The 18,761-nt window shown below is 43.6% G+C and overlaps 1 protein-coding gene across 2 annotated transcripts in view; it reads left to right on the top strand.

The window, feature by feature from the left end:
* LOC109886059 (formin-2) overlaps positions 1 to 18,761 on the top strand; it is a 121,876-nt gene that overhangs the window by 99,883 nt on the left and 3,232 nt on the right. For both annotated transcript variants that reach the window (XM_031821342.1, XM_031821343.1), the window contains 3 exons: positions 1,162 to 1,254; positions 6,426 to 6,477; positions 6,895 to 7,044. In XM_031821342.1, the coding sequence (XP_031677202.1) occupies positions 1,162 to 1,254; positions 6,426 to 6,477; positions 6,895 to 7,044 (295 nt within the window). The remainder of the gene's footprint in view (positions 1 to 1,161; positions 1,255 to 6,425; positions 6,478 to 6,894; positions 7,045 to 18,761) is intronic.

Genomic DNA, 18,761 nt, shown 5'->3' with positions numbered 1-18,761 from the left:
AGTCAATGTGGAGGCTATTTACAGGGGGCACTGGTGTCGAAGTAATTGAGATAATATGTACATGTAGGTAGTTATTAAAGTGGCTATGCATAGATAATAACAGAGGGTAATAAACAGTAGTAGTAGTAGTAGCAGTAGTAGTAGTAATCTGCCAATAGTCTGGGAAGTCATTTGATTAGCTGCCTCTTGGACCTAGATTTGCTCCGGTACCACTTGCCGTGTGATAGCAGAGAGAACAGTCTATGACTAGAGTGGTTGGAGCCTTTGACAATTTGTAGGGCTCTGACACCACCTGGTATAGAGGTCCTGGATGGCAGGAAGCTTGGTGTGAGTGCTACGGGTCGGTAGTCATTTAGGCAGGTTATCTTATTGTTCTTGGGCACAGGGACTATGGTGGTCTGCTTAAAACATGTTGGTATTACAGACTCAGACAGGGAGAGGTTGAAAATGTCAGTGAAGACACTTGCCAGTTGGTCAGCGCACGCTTTGAGTACACATCCTGGTAATATGTCTGGCCCTGCGGCCTTGTGAGTGTTGACTTGTTTAAAGGTCTTCCTCTCATCGGCTGCGGAGACCGTGATCACACAGTCTTCTGGAACAGCTAGTGCTCTCATGCATGTTTCAGTGTTACTTGCCTCGAAGTTAGCATAGAAGTTATTTAGCTCCTCTGGTAGGCTCGTGTCACAGGGCAGCTCTCGGCTGAGTCATATTTATCAACGAGTAATAGTTGATCAGGATAGGTTAGTTTTCTCTAAGTACAGGGCCCATTTCAGGGATGTTAGAGAAGCGGGCTGGGTTCATGTGAAACTATAGCTAGGTCATAGTAACATGGTTTAACTACACTGAAGATGACCACTGGTCGGGCACTAATCTGTTATGGTCGACATTGTATGTAGCCTAGTGGTTAGAGCGTTGGGCACGTAACCGAATGGTTGCTGGTTTGAAGGTACAAATCTGTCGTTCTGCTCCTGAACAAGGCAGTTAACCCACTTTTCCCCGGTAGGCCGTCATTGTAAATAAGAATTTGTTCTTAACTGACTTGCCTAGTTAAAGGTTAAATATTTACATATCTTAAATGGTGTTTTTTCTCTTGAAATCAGTCATTGTATTGCCTTTCTGTGGCCATTTTGTGAACAGTTTAGTGTTGTCCTCTCATTCCAGCGTGCAACACAGAGGTGGAGAAGGTGTGTAAAGTGTCGTCTGAAGATCACCTACAGCCGTTCAAGGACAAGATGGAGGAATTCCTAAGCCAAGGTAGGAGAGAACACTATGGACACACACTCACTACTATGGACACACACCACACACACACACATACACACTACTATGGCCACACACACACACACACTACTATGGACAAACACATACACACTACTATGCACACACGGACGGACACACACATCTTTGTTTTCAGGAATTTTCTGGACTTTTTGAGGACCAAAATTGTATTCCCATTCAAAGTCCTATTTTCCCCCGAACCCTAAACGTAACCCGAACCCTAAACGTAACCCGAACCCTAAACGTAACCCGAACCCTAAACGTAACCCGAACCCTAAACGTAACCCGAACCCTAAACGTAACCCGAACCCTAAACGTAACCCGAACCCTAAACGTAACCCGAACCCTAAACGTAACCCGAACCCTAAACGTAACCCGAACCCTAAACGTAACCCGAACCCTAAACGTAACCCGAACCCTAAACGTAACCCGAACCCTAAACGTAACCCGAACCCTAAACGTAACCCGAACCCTAAACGTAACCCGAACCCTAAACGTAACCCGAACCCTAAACGTAACCCGAACCCTAAACGTAACCCGAACCCTAAACGTAACCCGAACCCTAAACGTAACCCGAACCCTAAACGTAACCCGAACCCTAAACGTAACCCGAACCCTAAACGTAACCCGAACCCTAAACGTAACCCGAACCCTAAAGCCTAAAATATAATTTTAACATATTCAGGAAACAAAAAAAGTCCTAGTTTTGTTATCCAACCTTGTCAGAACATTCTGGTAATGTAGGAAACATGTATATACATACACACACACACACACACACACACACACACACACACACACACACACACACACACACACACACACACACACACACACACACACACCTCAACCTGATGCCAAGCAGTGTGGACGACACCTCAACCTGATGCCAATGATAGGATCGTATTAAATATTATTCAGAAGCATGCATCCTTGTGACTGGACAAACCCGACGACGAGGAGCTTCATGCCAACTTGAATGTCCATTAGGCGTGTCACGTCCCCATTTTAATTTCCATTGTTTTCATGGCATCTCGTTAAAATTGTTTGACTACTATTTTGTTGACAAAATGAACACTGACGTTTCAATGATGCCAAGTTATTGGTCCACTGACGGAGATTCATTGTGATTTTACTGAGTTACATGATTAAATGTACTGTAAATCCATTCATGGAATTCACTGGTCAGGGGTGCAGCCATGGGGTGGGCCTGGGAGGGCACAGGCCCACCCACAGGGGAGCTAGGCCCAGCCACAGGGGAGCTAGGCCCACCCACAGGGAGCTAGGCCCAGCCACAGGGGTGCAGCCATGGGGTGGGCCTGGGAGGGCACAGGCCCAGCCACAGGGGTGCAGCCATGGGGTGGGCCTTGGAGGGCACAGGCCCACCCACAGGGGAGCTAGGCCCAGCCACAGGGGTGCAGCCATGGGGTGGGCCTGGGAGGGCACAGGCCCACCCACAGGGGAGCTAGGCCCAGCCACAGGGGTGCAGCCATGGGGTGGGCCTGGGAGGGCACAGGCCCACCTACAGGGGAGCTAGGCCCAGCCACAGGGGTGCAGCCATGGGGTGGGCCTTGGAGGGCACAGGCCCACCCACAGGGGAGCCAGGCCCACCCACAGGGGAGCCAGGCCCACCCACAGGGGAGCTAGGCCCAGCCACAGGGGTGCAGCCATGGGGTGGGCCTGGGAGGGCACAGGCCCACCCACTTGGCAGCCAGGCCCAGCCACAGGGGAGCTAGGCCCAGCCACATGGGAGCTAGGCCCAGCCACAGGGGAGCTAGGCCCAGCCACAGGGGTGCAGCCATGGGGTGGGCCTGGGAGGGCACAGGCCCACCCACAGGGGAGCTAGGCCCAGCCACAGGGGTGCAGCCATGGGGTGGGCCTGGGAGGGCACAGGCCCACCCACAGGGGAGCTAGGCCCAGCCACAGGGGTGCAGCCATGGGGTGGGCCTGGGAGGGCACAGGCCCACCTACAGGGGAGCTAGGCCCAGCCACAGGGGTGCAGCCATGGGGTGGGCCTTGGAGGGCACAGGCCCACCCACAGGGGAGCCAGGCCCACCCACAGGGGAGCCAGGCCCACCCACAGGGGAGCTAGGCCCAGCCACAGGGGTGCAGCCATGGGGTGGGCCTGGGAGGGCACAGGCCCACCCACTTGGCAGCCAGGCCCAGCCACAGGGGAGCTAGGCCCAGCCACATGGGAGCTAGGCCCAGCCACAGGGGAGCTAGGCCCAGCCACAGGGGTGCAGCCATGGGGTGGGCCTGGGAGGGCACAGGCCCACCCACAGGGGAGCTAGGCCCAGCCACAGGGGTGCAGCCATGGGGTGGGCCTGGGAGGGCACAGGCCCACCCACAGGGGAGCTAGGCCCACCCACAGGGGAGCCAGGCCCACCCACAGGGGAGCTAGGCCCAGCCACAGGGGTGCAGCCATGGGGTGGGCCTGGGAGGGCACAGGCCCACCCACTTGGCAGCCAGGCCCAGCCACAGGGGAGCTAGGCCCAGCCACAGGGGAGCTAGGCCCAGCCACAGGGGAGCTTGGCCCAGCCACAGGGGAGCTAGGCCCAGCCACAGGGGAGCTAGGCCCACCCACAGGGGAGCTAGGCCCAGCCAATCTGAAATTAGTTTCCCCCACAAAAGGGTTTACTACCGACATAAATAGTCCTCAGCCCCCCCCCCCCCCTACCTCAGACGATCCCGCTGATGAGGAAGTCGGATGTGGAGGTACCGGGGTTGGCGAGCTACAAGTGGTCTGCTGCTGTGAGGTCACTTGGACAAACTGCAGATTATGGAAACATTGGATTTCTATTGTTTTTATGGTTCAGTGGAGAGATTGATCTGAACTGGTTGTTTAATCTCACCCAGTGGACTTCACATTATTGACTTCTTGATGATCTTCCCCTGAAATGTACTAATTCCAAATTCCTCACATTCATTACCCCGCCTGTTTTCTTAAGACAATTATATGGACCCCAGTTGAAAGCAAATCACTGAGCAGCAATTTCATTGAGCAGTAATTTCACCTATTGAGAGGCATTATAAATCAAAGTGACTCTGGTATCCTGCTTGATTGTCGTGGCAGACTATTCCGGGCTCAGAGCTGTCGTGGTCTGGGTTATCTGGATGTGATTAGCCCGGACCAGTAAGAACCCACTTAAAGGGAAAGCTTCACCCCGAAAACAATATTTTGGTATTTGATGCTGCGTTTTGAATCATATGAATCCATGGTTTCTGTATTTTGGAAGTTACATACCTTCACATGAGTGCAGACAAGCAAAACATTTTGGGACGATGTCAAAAATGGATGAATGAAACAAATTCACAAAGAGTTTTTGGATGGCGTTTTCCTTTATCACGGTGGATAATGCCTCGTGACCATTGACGTTCCGTCCACCATGAGAGATTTCGGTAACCTTCCATGGCCATTCATCTTTGCCTGTGACCCGTGAGGACCTCAGGGTCTGGGGTGTCGGGCATTAACCCCTGAGCTTGTCTGCCTGGAGATGTCAACGTTTCTGCCACCCCCACTCCCCCCTCCTCCCCCCCCCTTCCACCTCACACCGAGAACCTCACTGCTGCAGGCTGCTGTGTCACTCTCCATTCAGCTTCACGGTGGAATCTCTCTTTTTACCCACAACTGGGATCAATTTGTCAGAGAGCACCCCCGGCACTGACCCCTGATAACCCAGGAAGACCCCACTGCAACCCCTAATGCCCCTAATGGAGACCCTACTTCCCCAGATCGCCCACTACCAGAGCCACCGATGCCATGGCTAACTGCACTCTAACGAACAGTTATTCAGGAACTTCCAAGTGGGTCGTAGGCAGCACCCACACACTTTACATTGAAATGGGAATCTAAATGGTTGCTTTGTCTTAGTGCAGGTCTCCCTGACTGGGAGGTAAATGTTGTCTTGGTGCAGGTCTCCCTGACTGGGAAGTAAAGGTTGTCTGTCTGACTGGGAGGTAAAGGTTGTCTGTCTGACTGGGAGGTAAAGGTTGTCTGTCTGACTGGGAGGTAAAGGTTGTCTGTCTGACTGGGAGGTAAAGGTTGTCTGTCTGACTGGGAGGTAAAGGTGGTCTGTCTGACTGGGAGGTAAAGGTGGTCTGTCTGACTGGGAGGCCAAGGTGGTCTGTCTGACTGGGAGGCCAAGGTGGTCTGTCTGACTGGGAGGCCAAGGTGGTCTGTCTGACTGGGAGGCCAAGGTGGTCTGTCTGACTGGGAGGCCAAGGTGGTCTGTCTGACTGGGAGGCCAAGGTGGTCTGTCTGACTGGGAGGCCAAGGTGGTCTGTCTGACTGGGAGGCCAAGGTGGTCTGTCTGACCTGTAGACCAATAGGATGGTTTAGTGAGGGACCACAGAGATCTTATTGTTCACTATGTCAATAGGTTCCACCTGTAGACCAATAGGATTGTGTAGTGAGGGGCCACAGATCTTATTGTTCACTATGTCAATAGGTTCCACCTGAAAACCAATAGGATGGTTTAGTGAGGGACCACAGATCTTATTGTTCACTGTACAGTACCAGTCAAAAGTTTGGACAGACCAAGTCATTCAAGGATTTTAGTTTATTTTTGATTTTCTTAATTGTATAATAATACTGAATAACTATGAAATAACATACATGGAATCATGTAGTAACCAGAAAAGTGTTAAACAAATCAAAATATATTTTAGATTCTTTAAAGTAGCCACCATTTGCCTTGACAACTTTGCACACTCTTGGCATTCTGTCAACTACTACCCTCATTGAGAGACGAGGCCCGTTCTGAGACCTGTCAACTACCAACCAACTAGTACCCTCATTGAGAGACGAGGCTGTTCTGAGACCTGTCAACTTCTATCCTGACTGAGAGACGAGGCTGTTCTGAGACCTGTCAACTACTAACCAACTACTGCCCTGACTGAGAGACTAGGCTGTTCTGAGACCTGTCAGCTACTGCCCTGACTGAGAGACGAGGCTGTTCTGAGACCTGTCAACTACTAACCAACTACTGCCCTGACTGAGAGACGAGGCTGTTCTGAGACCTGTCAACTACTAACCAACTACTATCCTGACTGAGAGACTAGGCTGTTCTGAGACCTGTCAACCACTGAGAAACAAGCGATCCTACTTACAATAACCACTGTTGTCTTTCATGTTTTCTGTCTTGCAGCTAAATCTGACCTGGAGGTCCAGGAGACGCAGCTCAGTGACACTCACAAGTTGTAAGGAACCGTTTCAATGCAGTCATAACATCTGTACCTACCACTTTAAGATACCTTTATGAGTTCTATACCCACTGGGCAATGGTTGAATCATTGAAATGACGTGGAACCAACGTGGAATAGACGTTGAGTTGATGTCTCACTGGGTAGAAACTACGTTTTTTTTTGGTGTGTTTTCTTCTGAGTTTAACCAAACAGTGTTGTCATCCAATATAGCAGCATAGTTTGACAGTTTGGAATAAAGTTGAGTTTTTAGCTAGTAAAGCTCTATATTTTGGGAAACCCTATTTAATGAATACCTCATATGAAACAGTGTTAAGTATTTATTTCCACATTCCTACAGTTGTAAAACACATTCTATCTTTATGTTTCGTTACCCTCCGTCTCCGTTGGTCTATAACAGTGTTGTTGTTGTAGGTTCCTGGAGTTGACGGTGTTCTACCAGGTGAAGGCTAAGATGGGAGAGAAGGAGGTTTCCCCCCACACCTTCTTCTCCGTGTGGCACGACTTCTCCTCCGACTTTAAAGACCTGTGGAAGAAGGAGAACAAGATGATCCTACAGGAAAGGTACCAACCAGTCCTGTGTTTTTTTTTAAACAACCAGATGTTTTAAATTAGATCATGAGTTTATTATGTACAGGTTACTATGTTAGAATTGAAGACTGTGCTTTGTCTCATTGAGACCGGTTGGTTACTTTCCAGGAATCAGAAATGCATCAGGATTGACTTGTTGGATACATGATGTTCTTCACTGTTTTTAAAGAAGGAATGTTACAGATACATGTGTTTTCCCCTGGGCTTTGTAGGGCTTTGTAGGGCGTTGTAGGGCATTGTAGGGCGTTGTAGGGCTTTACAGGGCTTTACAGGGCTTTACAGGGCGCCTACTCTACTCTACTCTGTCATCACTGCTGACCTTTCTACCAGCTTGACTCCGCTAGGTCTTCAGTGTAGAGAATCATTGTACCATCTAAACCGCTGTCAATTAAATATATTTTTCATAACAAAAATATTGTATCTTCAGCTGTTTGAAGCTGGTGTTACAAATATAGAAATAGAAATAGAGCAGATCTACCTTCTTAGACTTGTTTTCAATGAGAACGACAGATCTATAACATACACATCTTTGTGAATTTGTTTGGGTCGCCCAAAAAGTAACACATTGCAGCTTTATGTTACCACACATGCTTTTCCAGCGATCTTAGGGACAGGAGGAATTGTTTTATATTAGTCAGTGGTCTAACAGACAGGAGGAATTGTTTTATATTAGTCAGTGGTCTAACAGACAGGAGGTATTGTTTTATATTAGTCAGTGGTCTAACAGATAGTATTAGGAGGAATTGTTTTATATTAGTCAGTGGTCTAACAGACAGGAGGAATTGTTTTATATTAGTCAGTGGTCTAACAGACAGGAGGAATTGTTTTATATTAGTCAGTGGTCTAGCAGACAGGAGGAATTGTTTTATATTAGTCAGTGGTCTAACAGATAGGAGGAATTGTTTTATATTAGTCAGTGGTCTAACAGACAGGAGGAATTGTTTTATATTAGTCAGTGGTCTAACAGACAGGAGGAATTGTTTTATATTAGTCAGTGGTCTAACAGACAGGAGGAATTGTTTTATATTAGTCAGTGGTCTAACAGACAGGAGGAATTGTTTTATATTAGTCAGTGGTCTAACAGATAGTATTAGGAGGAATTGTTTTATATTAGTCAGTGGTCTAACAGATAGTATTAGGAGGTATTGTTTTATATTAGTCAGTGGTCTAACAGACAGGAGCTATTGTTTTATATTAGTCAGTGGTCTAACAGACAGGAGGAATTGTTTTATATTAGTCAGTGGTCTAACAGACAGTATTAGGAGGAATTGTTTTATATTAGTCAGTGGTCTAACAGATAGTATTAGGAGGAATTGTTTTATATTAGTCAGTGGTCTAACAGACAGTATTAGGAGGAATTGTTTTATATTAGTCAGTGGTCTAACAGACAGGAGGAATTGTTTTATATTAGTCAGTGGTCTAACAGATAGTATTAGGAGGAATTGTTTTATATTAGTCAGTGGTCTAACAGACAGGAGGAATTGTTTTATATTAGTCAGTGGTCTAACAGATAGTATTAGGAGGTATTGTTTTATATTAGTCAGTGGTCTAACAGATAGTATTAGGAGCTATTGTTTTATATTAGTCAGTGGTCTAACAGACAGTATTAGGAGGAATTGTTTTATATTAGTCAGGGGTCTAACAGATAGTATTAGGAGGAATTGTTTTATATTAGTCAGTGGTCTAACAGACAGTATTAGGAGGAATTGTTTTATATTAGTCAGTGGTCTAACAGACAGGAGCTATTGTTTTATATTAGTCAGTGGTCTAACAGACAGTATTAGGAGGAATTGTTTTATATTAGTCAGGAGTCTAACAGATAGGAGGTATTGTTTTATATTAGTCAGGGGTCTAACAGACAGGAGGAATTGTTTTATATTAGTCAGTGGTCTAACAGACAGGAGGTATTGTTTTATATTAGTCAGTGGTCTAACAGATAGTATTAGGAGGAATTGTTTTATATTAGTCAGTGGTCTAACAGACAGGAGGAATTGTTTTATATTAGTCAGGGGTCTAACAGACAGGAGGAATTGTTTTATATTAGTCAGTGGTCTAACAGATAGTATTAGGAGGAATTGTTTTATATTAGTCAGTGGTCTAACAGACAGGAGGAATTGTTTTATATTAGTCAGTGGTCTAACAGACAGGAGGTATTGTTTTATATTAGTCAGTGGTCTAACAGACAGGAGGAATTGTTTTATATTAGTCAGTGGTCTAACAGACAGGAGGAATTGTTTTATATTAGTCAGTGGTCTAACAGACAGGAGGAATTGTTTTATATTAGTCAGTGGTCTAGCAGACAGGAGGAATTGTTTTATATTAGTCAGTGGTCTAACAGATAGTATTAGGAGGAATTGTTTTATATTAGTCAGTGGTCTAACAGATAGTATTAGGAGGTATTGTTTTATATTAGTCAGTGGTCTAACAGACAGGAGGAATTGTTTTATATTAGTCAGTGGTCTAACAGACAGTATTATGAGGTATTGTTTTATATTAGTCAGTGGTCTAACAGACAGGAGGAATTGTTTTATATTAGTCAGTGGTCTAACAGACAGTATTATGAGGTATTGTTTTATATTAGTCAGTGGTCTAACAGATAGTATTAGGAGGTATTGTTTTATATTAGTCAGTGGTCTAACAGATAGTATTAGGAGGTATTGTTTTATATTAGTCAGTGGTCTAACAGATAGTATTAGGAGGTATTGTTTTATATTAGTCAGTGGTCTAACAGATAGTATTAGGAGGAATTGTTTTATATTAGTCAGTGGTCTAGCAGACAGTATTAGGAGGAATTGTTTTATATTAGTCAGTGGTCTAACAGACAGGAGGAATTGTTTTATATTAGTCAGTGGTCTAACAGACAGGAGGAATTGTTTTATATTAGTCAGTGGTCTAACAGATAGTATTAGGAGGAATTGTTTTATATTAGTCAGTGGTCTAGCAGACAGGAGCTATTGTTTTATATTAGTCAGTGGTCTAACAGATAGTATTAGGAGGAATTGTTTTATATTAGTCAGTGGTCTAACAGACAGGAGGAATTGTTTTATATTAGTCAGTGGTCTAACAGACAGGAGGAATTGTTTTATATTAGTCAGTGGTCTAACAGATAGTATTAGGAGGAATTGTTTTATATTAGTCAGTGGTCTAACAGACAGGAGGAATTGTTTTATATTAGTCAGTGGTCTAGCAGATAGTATTAGGAGGAATTGTTTTATATTAGTCAGTGGTCTAACAGATAGTATTAGGAGGAATTGTTTTATATTAGTCAGGGGTCTAACAGACAGGAGGAATTGTTTTATATTAGTCAGTGGTCTAACAGATAGTATTAGGAGGTATTGTTTTATATTAGTCAGTGGTCTAACAGATAGTATTAGGAGGAATTGTTTTATATTAGTCAGTGGTCTAACAGACAGGAGGAATTGTTTTATATTAGTCAGTGGTCTAACAGATAGTATTAGGAGGTATTGTTTTATATTAGTCAGTGGTCTAACAGATAGTATTAGGAGGAATTGTTTTATATTAGTCAGTGGTCTAACAGACAGTATTAGGAGGTATTGTTTTATATTAGTCAGGAGTCTAACAGATAGGAGGTATTGTTTTATATTAGTCAGGGGTCTAACAGACAGGAGGAATTGTTTTATATTAGTCAGTGGTCTAACAGACAGGAGGTATTGTTTTATATTAGTCAGTGGTCTAACAGATAGTATTAGGAGGAATTGTTTTATATTAGTCAGTGGTCTAACAGACAGGAGGAATTGTTTTATATTAGTCAGGGGTCTAACAGACAGGAGGAATTGTTTTATATTAGTCAGTGGTCTAACAGATAGTATTAGGAGGAATTGTTTTATATTAGTCAGTGGTCTAACAGACAGGAGGAATTGTTTTATATTAGTCAGTGGTCTAACAGACAGGAGGTATTGTTTTATATTAGTCAGTGGTCTAACAGACAGGAGGAATTGTTTTATATTAGTCAGTGGTCTAACAGACAGGAGGAATTGTTTTATATTAGTCAGTGGTCTAACAGACAGGAGGAATTGTTTTATATTAGTCAGTGGTCTAACAGATAGTATTAGGAGGAATTGTTTTATATTAGTCAGTGGTCTAACAGATAGTATTAGGAGGAATTGTTTTATATTAGTCAGTGGTCTAACAGACAGGAGGAATTGTTTTATATTAGTCAGTGGTCTAACAGATAGTATTATGAGGTATTGTTTTATATTAGTCAGTGGTCTAACAGACAGGAGGAATTGTTTTATATTAGTCAGTGGTCTAGCAGACAGTATTAGGAGGAATTGTTTTATATTAGTCAGTGGTCTAACAGACAGGAGGAATTGTTTTATATTAGTCAGGGGTCTAACAGACAGGAGCTATTGTTTTATATTAGTCAGTGGTCTAGCAGACAGGAGCTATTGTTTTATATTAGTCAGTGGTCTAACAGACAGGAGCTATTGTTTTATATTAGTCAGTGGTCTAACAGACAGGAGGAATTGTTTTATATTAGTCAGGGGTCTAACAGACAGGAGGAATTGTTTTATATTAGTCAGTGGTCTAACAGACAGGAGGAATTGTTTTATATTAGTCAGGGGTCTAACAGACAGGAGGAATTGTTTTATATTAGTCAGTGGTCTAACAGACAGGAGGAATTGTTTTATATTAGTCAGTGGTCTAGCAGACAGTATTATGAGGAATTGTTTTATATTAGTCAGTGGTCTAACAGACAGTATTAGGAGGAATTGTTTTATATTAGTCAGGAGTCTAACAGAGACAGTATTACTTTTGCGGTGGTCTTGGTGTGTGTGTGTGTGTGTGTGTGTGCGTGTGTCATATTCTGTTCCATTAGTATTCCATCACTGTTGTTACCCCCATGGTTGAATCGTGATCTCCCATAACGTTCCCCATATGTTTAATATCAGATCATATCTGTCTCCATTAAAGCCCATTCAAAAAGCAGGCAAACCTGTCACTGAACCACATCAGTGAATATGTATTCATCCCCAATATTAAAAAGACTGCTAAGGCTTTGTCCCAAATGGCACCATATTCCCTATATTGTGCACTACTTTTGACCAAGTGTCCTTAGGGAGTAGGGTGCCGTTTGGGACCACAGCCTAGACCGGTCCGGTTAGCTTCCAGTTGTTCGATGAGGTTGCCTGATAATACAGAGTCAACAAAGTAGAAATGAGCCCCTGACCCCGGGGAAGAGATGAGGGGTACTGTTTGTTATACATTACAAACCCCCAACCACTAAAGGACCAGGGATCACACACATCAACACACATCTTGCTTCTCTCTGTCTGGATCTGGTACGATAATGTCTAGTTTCTCTCTCTGTCTGGAGCTGGTACGATAATGTCTAGTTTCTCTGTCTGGATCTGGTACGATAATGTCTAGTTTCTCTCTCTGTCTGGAGCTGGTACGATAATGTCTAGTTTCTCTGTCTGGATCTGGTACGATAATGTCTAGTTTCTCTTTCTGGATCTGGTATGATAATGTCTAGTTTCTCTCTCTGTCTGGAGCTGGTACGATAATGTCTAGTTTCTCTGTCTGGATCTGGTACGATAATGTCTAGTTTCTCTGTCTGGATCTGGTCTAGGTTCTCTGTCTGGATCTGGTACGATAATGTCTCGTTTCTCTTTCTGGATCTGGTACGATAATGTCTAGGTTCTCTGTCTGGATCTGGTACGATAATGTCTAGTTTCTCTCTGTCTGGATCTGGTATGATAATGTCTAGTTTCTCTCTCTGGAGCTGGTACGATAATGTCTAGGTTCCCTCTGTCTGGATCTGGTATGATAATGTCTTGATCTGGTCTAGTTTCTCTGTCTGGATCTGGTATGATAATGTCTAGTTTCTCTCTGTCTGGATCTGGTACGATAATGTCTCGTTTCTCTTTCTGGATCTGGTACGATAATGTCTAGGGTTCTCTGTCTGGATTTGGTATGATAATGTCTAGTCTCTCTGTCTGGATCTGGTATGATAATGTCTAGTCTCTCTGTCTGGATCTGGTACGATAATGTCTAGTTTCTCTGTCTGGATCTGGTACGATAATGTCTAGTTTCTCTCTGTCAGGATCTGGTACGATAATGTCTAGTTTCAGGTTACTCGGAATGCATAGAGAATGTCCCTGCACTGCTCCGCAGTACAAGAGTGTGTGTGTGTGACACCGTCGTGCCCTGTGAGAGACATACAGATGTTGGTCATGGTTTCAGGGCATTAACCTGGAGGAGAGGAGGGAAGTGGTTTGTAAAGAAAACATCAGGAGTCACATCATCATCTTGTTCCCGTTGGGTTGCAAGGTTTGTTCAGGCAAATTAACAGTTTGTTTTCCCACAATTACAGAGGGCACTTTCGACCCCTATTCTGCATTCTAATAGGTAACACTTCTGACCCCTGTACTGCATTCTAATAGGTAACACTTCTGACCCCTGTACTGCATTCTAATAAGTAACACTTCTGACCCCTGTACTGCATTCTAATAGGTAACACTTCTGACCCCTATTCTGCATTCTAATAGGTAACACTTCTGACCCCTATTCTGCATTCTAATAGTAACACTTCTGACCCCTGTACTGCATTCTAATAGGTAACACTTTTGACCCCTGTACTGCATTCTAATAGGTAACACTTCTGACCCCTGTACTGTATTCTAATAGGTAACACTTCTGACCCCTGTACTGTATTCTAATAGGTAACACTTCTGACCCCTGTACTGCATTCTAATAGGTAACACTTCTGACCCCTGTACTGCACTCTAATAGGTAACACTTCTGACCCCTGTACTGCATTCTAATAGGTAACACTTCTGACCCCTGTACTGCATTCTAATAGGTAACACTTCTGACCCCTGTACTGCATTCTAATAGGTAACACTTCTGACCCCTGTACTGTATTCTAATCGGTAACACTTCTGACCCCTGTACTGTATTCTAATAGGTAACACTTCTGACCCCTGTACTGCATTCTAATAGGTAACACTTCTGACCCCTGTACTGCATTCTAATAGGTAACACTTCTGACCCCTGTACTGCACTCTAATAGGTAACACTTCTGACCCCTGTACTGCATTCTAATAGGTAACACTTCTGACCCCTGTACTGCATTAACCAGAGGCTGTCCTCTGCATGTCCTCAACACCATCATTCCAGTCATGTAGTAAACTTGACTGTACGTTTGTTTATGTGTAACTCTGTGTTGTTTGTGTCTCACTGCGTTGCTTTATATTGGCCAGGTCGCAGTTGTAAATGAGAACTTGTTCTCAACTGGCCTACCTGGTTAAATAAAGGTGAAATAAAATCCTAAATAGTGTATCTCTGGCCCCCTCTCTGTGTGGCCTTATCACATGTCCAATATATGAAATCATTAAATAAGATTTTCAACAACAACCAAAAAGAATGTTACCAAAGCTGTACGAAATGATCCTAAATATAAACCATCAAGTTGGTGAATCCCATTGGTGTTTATTAAGAGGGTTTCAGCATGAATGTTATTTTCCACACTACTTTGCCGACGTCTAACTAGACCGGATCCAGACAGAGATCTTTGCCGACGTCTAACTAGACCGGATCCAGACAGATCTTTGCCGACGTCTAACTAGACCGGATCCAGAATGACATGTCTAGGTTAGGAAGGTTTCTCTCCTTCGGGGACAGAATGACATGTCTAGGTTAGGAAGGTTTCTCCCAGGGAACAGAATGACATGTCTAGGTTAGGAAGGTTTCTCTCCTTCGGGGACAGAATGACATGTCTAGGTTAGGAAGGTTTCTCCCAGGGAACAGAATGACATGTCTCGGTTAGGAAGGTTTCTCTCCTTCGGGGACAGAAGGACATGTCTAGGTTAGGAAGGTTTCTCCCAGGGAACAGAATGACATGTCTCGGTTAGGAAGGTTTCTCTCCTTCGGGGACAGAATGACATGTCTAGGTTAGGAAGGTTTCTCCCAGGGAACAGAATGACATGTCTCGGTTAGGAAGGTTTCTCTCCTTCGGGGACAGAAGGACATGTCTAGGTTAGGAAGGTTTCTCCCAGGGAACAGAATGACATGTCTCAGTATATGAATATTCGCCCTACTTAATCATCCGTGTTCCACACTCTATTTCAGGGTTTATATTAATATTTGTTTTGGATATATCAGTTATCATTATCACCCTGAATACTTAAACACCAACACACACTCTCATCCCTGATCACTACTGTCCTCTGGTGTGGCAGCCAGCTCTCATAAAGCAGACAGTGTGTCAAGAAGAGTCTCATTACAACAGAACATTTCTATTTATGGTCCTGGAGACAATCACTGGTTCTGTTGATGGTTTGGAGGTCAAGGAAATTAGACATGAAATGCACTGCATTCCTCCTTTCCTCTCCCCCTCTGCCCCCCTCCTTTCCCCTCCCCTTCCTCTCCTCTAGTGGGAGAAAGTGTCAGAGTGGAGTGTTGGCTGGTAAATAAGCATTTTTTGGTGGCAGGATAGTCATCCTCCTCTCCCCTTCCCCTCGTCTCCTCTCTCCTTCCCTCCTCACCCCTTCCCCTCGCCTCCTCTCTCCTTCCCTCCTCACCCCCTCCCCTCCTCTCTCCTTCCCCTCCTCTCTCCTTCCCCTCCTCTCTCCTTCCCCTCCTCTCTCCTTCCCCTCCCCTCCTCTCTCCTCTCTGTGGACAGGTGCTGGGTAGAGAGGGTGTCAGGCTGTCAGTTAAGAACTTCCGACCACAGAGATTTAACATCTGGCTACAATTAAAATCTGTCATGAAGAGGATACTCTTTCTCTCACTCTCTCCTTACTGCTGCTGCTGCTCGCGCTCTCTCTCCTCTCTCTCTGTTCATACTGCCTCTCTCTTACTGCCTCTCTCTCTCTTTCTCTCGCTCTCTCTTACTCTTTCTTTCTCTCTTTCTCTCCTGCACACTGGAAGAGTAGTTCAGTTTCATGATATCCTGTTGTCAGTTTGACTGAAGACTGAGAATATGACTCCGTCAGTCAGGGTTGACTCCGTCAGTCAGGGTTGACTCCGTCAGTCAGGGTTGACTCCGTCAGTCAGGGTTGACTCCGTCAGTCAGGGTTGACTCCGTCAGTCAGGGTTGACTCCGTCAGTCAGGGTTGACTCCGTCAGTCAGGGTTGACTCCGTAAGCCCTCCACAGTGGAAACCCTGCAGCCAGGGCTTGTTTTCCATTACTAACCCTTCCACCCCCTCTCTCTCTGGAGGACAAATCTGTTTTTATTACAGCTTTTCTGCTACTTATACATTTTACATACATGGTACTTTTATAGAAAGCAGTCGCATAACAATAGTACATTACCAAACATCAGCTCTTTAAACCCGCCCCTCATTCTCTCTCAGCCCTTCCCACCTATCACCATAGACCTCAGCTCTTTAATCTCTCAGCCCATCCCACCTATCACCATAGACCTCAGCTCTTTAATCTCCCCTCTCAGCCATCCCACCTATCACCATAGACCTCAGCTCTTTAATCTCCCCTCTCAGCCCATCCCACCTATCACCATAGACCTCAGCTCTTTAATCCCACCCCTCAGCATCTCTCAGCCCATCCCACCTATCACCATAGACCTCAGCTCTTTAATCCCACCTATCGTTTTTAACCTTTCTAATCGTATATTATCCACAGATTGTGAGCTAAAGATGAAAACCTTTCCTACGAGTATTATATTAGTTATTGACTGAGTGGGGTTTTCCAGATCTCCCAACACTGCTGTTTGTGAGGTTAATTTTAAGTGCATGTTGTGATTTGTATATTTTTACCTTTTTATGTTTTATCATTTGTACCATTCCTGAACCTGTGACCAGAAACAAGCTACAGAGGCAATACCAGAATAAATTATCAATTGATTCTCTCTTTCGCAGCAAAATCTACAGAACTGAGATTGTTGTACGCCATATATATATATATTTTTTTATATATTTTATATATATTTATATATTTTATATATTTTATATATATTTTTATATATTATATATATATTATATATATATTTTATATATATTTTATATATTTTATATATTTTATATATATTTTATATATATTTTATATATTTTATATATTTTATATATATTTTATATATTTTATATATATTTTATATATTTTATATATATTTTATATATATTTTTATATATTATATATATATTTATATTTATGGCTTGTTTAAGAAAGGAAAGAACTTTATTTTCAATTAGTGGGAAATGAGAAGTTGTAATCTGTATGAAGGCAAAACGGCCATTTTAACAAAGGAGTCTGTTTTTAATAATCTACTGGAGAACCATTTGGGGTTTCAGTTTAATTTATGAGTGAAGATTTTAGTTTAAAGCTTTAATATTTCATCATTTTAGGCCCAAACTCATATTCATTATATTAATTTCATTTTGTCTGGCATATCATTTCAAATGAAATGAGATTTTCTTGCTCATATGATTTAAATACGAGTAATCTGGAGTAGGCAGTGCCATTAGTTAGTAACTGATCGGACCAAAGATTTAATCAAGGTGATTTTTCCATAAATAGACAAGTACTTACCTCTCCATGGTTGCATAATATTTAAAAAAAAATGTTGGTCACTTTCTATTGAAATTGATTGTTTTTTGAGATGTGAATACCAAGTATGTCTGCTTCACCATCCGCCTATTTTATTGGGAAACTACAAAGTAGTGTAAACACAATTTTTTTTTAACGATCCCAATACGTAATATGGTGCACTTGTTAGGTTTTAGTACAGAGAGGCTAGAAAAGTGACCAAGATGTTCAACGAGACTGTGCAGGCATCCAGATTCCTGACTTAAGTAAAACCTTAACATTTTTGTTTCTTAACCTTGGATTTCCAACCCCTTGATGTAGTTGTTGGATCTAATTTTAATAGCTAGTATTTCAATGGTCATAATAAATAAATATGGAGACAATGGACATCCTTGTTTTCCTCCTCTTAAAAGCTCAATACTTTCTAAGAAGTTACCATTTATTTACTATTTTACATCTGGGGTTGCTGTACATAAATTTAACCCCCTCACCCCTCTCTCCTGTATAAGAGATTCACCTAAATTAAAGTAATCCAGGCATTTAAATATACTTTCTATTCATACTTAATCCGATTGATAATCTTCAATTGTTTGAAGTAATTGTAATCTGTCTGATCAGGATGAACAATATCTGGTAAAAAAAAAAAAAAAATCTTCTATGTGCTATTCATTTCACAGGGCTGGTTAATTGAACTCCTGTCATCGTCCCTGTCTGCCTTTGTCCCGCTCTGTAATGGGGAGCCCCTGTTCCTGATGGGACCAGTTTGTCCCGCTCTGTAATGGGGAGCCCCTGTTCCTGATGGGAACGGTTTGTCCCGACCGCTCTACCTCCGTAATGGGGAGCCCCTGTTCCTGATGGGAACGGTTTGTCCCGACCGCTCCACCTCCGTAATGGGGAGCCCCTGTTCCTGATGGGAACGGTTTGTCCCGACCGCTCCACCTCCATAATGGGAACGGTTTGTCCCGACCGCTCCACCTCCATAATGGGGAGCCCCTTTTCCTGATGGGAATGGTTCGTCCCGACCGCTCCACCTCCGTAATGGGGAGCCCCTGTTCCTGATGGGAACGTTTTGTCCCGACCGCTCCACCTCCATAATGGGGAGCCCCTGTTCCTGATGGGAACAGTTTGTCCTGACCGCTCCACCTCCACAATGGGGAGCCCCTGTTCCTGATGGGAACGGTT

This window comes from Oncorhynchus kisutch, unplaced genomic scaffold (genome assembly GCF_002021735.2).
Source record: "Oncorhynchus kisutch isolate 150728-3 unplaced genomic scaffold, Okis_V2 scaffold3962, whole genome shotgun sequence".
Lineage (NCBI taxonomy): Eukaryota > Metazoa > Chordata > Actinopteri > Salmoniformes > Salmonidae > Oncorhynchus > Oncorhynchus kisutch.
This window is presented reverse-complemented; position numbering and strand designations above follow the sequence as displayed.